At 42.3% G+C, this 5,187-nt stretch overlaps 1 protein-coding gene across 5 annotated transcripts in view; it reads right to left on the bottom strand.

Annotated features, from left to right (window-relative positions):
- ESD (esterase D) overlaps positions 1 to 5,174 on the bottom strand; it is a 13,566-nt gene extending 8,392 nt beyond the window's left edge. The window contains exons 1-4 of one of the 5 annotated variants that reach the window (XM_010583397.1): positions 4,853 to 5,174; positions 4,289 to 4,364; positions 3,242 to 3,330; positions 1,396 to 1,494 (exon numbers count right to left, since the gene is read on the bottom strand). In XM_010583397.1, coding sequence (XP_010581699.1) covers positions 1,396 to 1,494; positions 3,242 to 3,330; positions 4,289 to 4,356 — 256 coding nt within the window. In that variant the 5' untranslated portion in view covers positions 4,357 to 4,364; positions 4,853 to 5,174. The other 4 variants (XM_010583396.1, XM_010583395.1, XM_010583394.1 and 1 more) reach the window with 4 other exon arrangements.
- Between the last annotated feature and the right edge of the window lie 13 nt (positions 5,175 to 5,187).

The following is a 5,187-nucleotide window of genomic DNA, read 5'->3' as shown; positions in this document are numbered from 1 at the left end:
CCCCCCCCCCGGTTTTCCCCCCCCCCCCCCCCCAATTCTCTCCCCCATCCTACTGGCAGGGGGGAGTAAGCAAGCAGCTGTGTGGTGCTTAGTTGCTGGTTGGGGTTAAATCATGACAACAGTTAAAAAGCACATATAAGCGTTTTCACTACCTATGCTCAGATCTCTTACTTTGTGATTACATTTGAACTGCTCTTCACTTATTTCTCCAGACAGCTCAAAGAGATTTAAGAACACTTGGGGTCTCTGACATAAAATCTAAGAGTATAATATAAAACACATACTGAAATTCATCTAAATAGCAGAGCAATCCTCATCAGTTATTAGACTAAAAAGCAAAAGAGAAGCTGTAAAGAGGGTTTTAAAAGAAAACAGACAAAGCAATGAACTATACAAATTCAGTTACATTGATAGGGACAACTTACACAGACAACACTAAAAACAAGTCCCAGTATAATTACCCAACGTGAATAACACAAAAGCTACTTGCCCATCTCTAGTCTGCAACAAATAGCAACAATGAAGTGTAAAGTTCATTAATACACAAGTCTTGCTCTTCTGTCCTCCTTCTCCATTAGAAACATGCATTTCTGTTCTTTGACCTGACAACTTCAGAAGCTAGATGTGAAAAATATTTTCTGGAAAGAACATCACTTCCTTCCCGTGTTACCTGTGTTCAGATTTGACCCACCAAAGCTTCAGAAATAGAAGACTGCCACTTTTATATACAGCACTCGTGAGACTTTAGCAGAATCCAGCAAATACTAAACATAATATATTGAATCCCCAGAAGACTGTATTTCCATAACTGCAGATGCACCATTTTCAGGTTTCCCATACCACACATAAGCTCGGCCTTATACAAATAACAGCACATCCTTTAAAAAAGCCATTCATCAGTAGCCTATTGCAGCTGCAGGGGGCAAGGGTTTCTGGTTTGCTTTTCTAAATATTTGAGTGCTCTGAAGACATGTATTTAATTGGCTTTAGAAGACAGAATACAGTAAAGAATAAACATTACATCTTTGTGTGACAACACAATTCTGCAGATTTTTTAAAGTCACAGCAAGCCACAAAGTGCAGGCAAGTGTCTCTGATAACATGCCTCCTGTTTTCCTTTTCTTCTGTCTCCTCTTTTGTGCTGAACTCAATGACCCCTTTGTTCTAGTTTTAGTGCCATGACAATAAAAGTTTCAAGTGTCAAACCTTCACTACCATGTTATTACAAATACACACAATATAATCTAGCAAACAATGCAAGATATGGAGGTGAAGTCATATGCTGTTTCAGGTGGGCAACACACTTTGCAGCAAACTGCAGCACTCCATTCTTTGAGGATAAAGACTGCGTACTTCAGTGTCACAACTGTTACAACACTTCTTCTTAAAACTTACGTGGGCTTGTGTCTGGTGCGACTACAATAAGGCCATGTTCAGCTGCAGCTTGATGAAAACCAGCTTTCGTTATAAAATTCTGTTCCGTGCAAGTTAACCCTAGAGAAATAAAAATATCATTGGTTACACATTGCTCACAGCATATCAAATATTTTGGCAGAAAAGGTTTTGAAAAACAAGAGGGATTCCTTTCTCCATAAACACAGAGAAGTCTTTTCACTAGGTTCAACAATGCTTAATAATCCACAGAAACTGACACAGTTGCATTTTCACATCTAGTCACACCAACATTTGATCAAAAACAGGTCTATGTGTACTCTGTACCCCCCAAGTGCTTACTCCTGTGGCATATACAGTTTCCTCAAGTACCATGTATTTAAATCCACAGACTACAGACACTGCTGATAAGGTTAACATTGTTAACTTCCGACATCTAACCCTGCAACTATATTTTTCTCTCTACCACCATTTCAGCTGTTTGCATTACAGAATTATACATGTGGTCTGACAAACCCTATATCCTTTAGACAGGATAAAGGCCCATAAGCACTCTTGCTCCAAAACCCACAGATCTTGCCTTTTGTACTGCAACAGGCCCAACTGAGGTCCAATTACAAATAAATAATACTGCACGCAGATATTTCAATTTTTCTTCACTGTGCTATTTGAGAGGGGTTAAGGGTTCTATTTTTCTTTGAGGAAAAAAGTTGCAAATAACCTAATTTGACTAATATACTAGCCAAGACAGCATGGTTTAGAGTAAAAAAATAAATGTGCTGCATGACTCTGAGCTCTTCAGACAATTTTGATGCTTCCAACTTCAAGGGTAAACATTTTTACCCAGTCCACTGTCATTCTACAAATCAGACCTACTAGCTATTTTGTGAAACAAGTACATACAAGGAATATAGTCTCCACGCTACCAGTCAATTCTCCAACTTTCTAACCACAAGTCTCAATAAAGCAGCTCCTAAAATTACAGAAAAGACAGAGCTTCTGCTTTTCATTTTGAGTAATAGAGAAAAAAAAAAAGATGTAATTAATTAATCCTGGAGCCATCAACAACATAAATCTGACCATTTTGAAAGCAATGCCTTAACATTACTTAGGCACTTCTGGTGCAAGTCCCAGCTCCGTGGGAGACAACAGGAATAGGGTGGAGGACTAAAGCCAGGATAACTGGGAACATATGTTTATCCATCCAGTCTCATCCCAGCTTGCCTTACATCCAGCAAGACAGCAGCAGGATAGGACACCAGAGGAGCTGGAGAGATGAAGAAACAATGCTGTGGACTTCACTCCTGCCACACAACCCTCTTCAGCCCCTGGCCCTTTCTGATCCCCCAGGGTTACCTCACTCTAGCTGTGCTCGTGCGGAGGCAGCTAACAGCACCTCCCTTCCCAAGTTCACCAGTTGCTCCCTGCAAAATAGCGCTCAGAATAAGGTGGGGTCCAGACAAGAAATTTTCTGGCTCCCATGGGCTGGATTTTGCCCCCCATGCTGTTAGCTGAAGCTGTCTGTCATAGACAAAGGGAAGCAGGAGGCATCTCCCTTTCAGGAGAACCTTTAAATATGTATGTTTTAGGACAAAAAGGATGTCCATTTTAGAACGAAAGGGTAGAACGTTTTGAACACTGAGCATTTTAGAACACAATCTGATAGGCTGCGCCCTGTGGCCAGCTGCATCTGACTTTATCACAATACACTCAAAGTAAACACGTTTTCCAGAAGACGATCTTTTGTAGAATGCAAGAGCTGCCACTGTAGTACTTCTACATCAGGTTTTCAGTAACTGTAGCACAGTAGCTTAAACATGCTTAAGATTATACAATTTATGTTACTTACCCGAGAGCCAATACAGCACAGGACACTTCCCGGTTTCTGCTTTTGGAGGCAGGTAGATTCCAAATTTCATTTTGCATTTTAGCTCCGCACTGTATTAATAAAATACTCCTTGTTATCACCACTACTTATTAACAAGGTCACTAACACTAAAAAAAGGCGGCTGAGTCAATGCATTTCATTCAAAGAGAGATTTAGTCAGTGAATTATAACAACTAAGTTAAATAAAGTGAAAAGCAATTTTAAAACTCAGCCTTAGCCTCCTGAATTGACAACAGCTAACCTTCCTACCTTGTTCTGAATATACTTAAAACAGAGACTTACAAATAAGCCACATTTTTGCAGTGCTGCTAATCAGGAAGTTTGAAAATTGAATTTCAGACCCCAGCAATATTTAACTTGAACTTGGAAAAATTACTTGGAAAGTAATTTTTACTGAAGAACACATCCACATGACTTGCAGAACATGCACTGCACAGCATGCCTCCGCAAGAGAGGTTTTCAATCTGCTAAGTCTACAGACGAACTGATTGCCCAATTAATACTAGAGCCTAAAATAGTCGATAAAAGCTTATCTATGCATAACTAATGATTTTTTTTTCCTTTGGATCAGAAGTGAAAAAACCCCTATGTTTTTCTGTTCACCTTCATCAAACAAGAATCCACCTCCTGTCTGTCTGCTCACAGCCTTTTTTTAAGAGTGCATAGAAGTTACATATCCAGTAGAGTGAATGGAACTTTGTACACATGGTGGTTCTCTGTGCTGCAAACAGCACAACCCAAAGCAATTCAGAAATTGAAAATTCATCATTTTCAAAGGTAGAAATACTGGCTTCCCATCTCTGATCTGCAGCACTAAGTATACTAGACATGTTAAACATTAACACAGAAATAAAAGAACACAGCCAAAGCAGCAGCAGACAGCATTCCTTACTGAAATACGGGTATCAGTGAGAACACACTGTTTTCCTGCAGACTGAGAACACTGACAGCAATGATAGCATGGATCCACTGCCCCATAAACATCTAGATTGATTTTGTAGTGTTCACCTGTCATGTTCAAACACCTTCTGGAAACCCTCAAAGCATTTGTTGCTGGAAACTTGCTTCAGTGCCATGGCTTTAACTGCAAAAAAAAGGAGCAAGTTACATGTGAAAATAAAACATTCCTGGACTTACAGTGAGTTATGGGAACAGTAAAGTTGAATATAACTTAAAGCATCTTTGCTTAATATCACAGGTTTCTAGAAGAAAGGATCTCCTGCAAACACTTTCTGATCTTTCATTAACTTTCTGTTTCCCCATGGAAATGGAGGGGTGAGGGAGCTGAACTCTTGCGAGCAGAGCTGAGAAAGCCTTCCTGCTTTCCTACAGACCCACACCTGCTCTCACCTTTACCTCTGCACTAACTGTAGCTCGCTTTGTCTACCGATGCTGCTACCGGGCAAGAAATCTGACGTGCTGCAGCTAGCCTGGAGCTGCCTGTGACTTGCTAAGGACACTCGGGAAGGTTGACACAAACGCAGACGCTGTGGTTTGGACGGACAGTCAGGCCAACCGGGCGGCTGAAAGGGGAAGGGTTGGCACACCTGATGAGAAACCAGGTAACCCTACCTGTGGCGTTCTCCTAGGGCGCACAGGGCAAGAAAACCCACGCACCACGGAGAGCCCTCAGGGCCCGTTCACCGTCTCCCACCGAAGAAGACGACGTTGAAACCCATTACACCCGTCCCACGCCAGCACCAAGCCAGAGGCCGCCGGAGCAGCACGCTGGGCCCCGGCTCGGGACACCCATTTCCATTATTTCCACACAATTAACCCTGCCCGCTGCACCGAAGCGCTCTCCTGTACCCCCACGTTCACCCTGCAGTATATACCCGCAGGCACCGATCCCCCCCCCACACCCGCCCCTCGGCCGGGCCCGAGGGCCCGCACGGCCCTGCCGCCTC

This window comes from Haliaeetus leucocephalus, unplaced genomic scaffold, assembly GCF_000737465.1.
Source record: "Haliaeetus leucocephalus isolate CR32 unplaced genomic scaffold, Haliaeetus_leucocephalus-4.0 Scaffold897, whole genome shotgun sequence".
In the NCBI taxonomy this organism is placed as follows: domain Eukaryota; kingdom Metazoa; phylum Chordata; class Aves; order Accipitriformes; family Accipitridae; genus Haliaeetus; species Haliaeetus leucocephalus.
The sequence above is the reverse complement of the archived record's forward strand: the minus strand, read 5'-3'. Positions and strand labels throughout refer to the sequence as shown.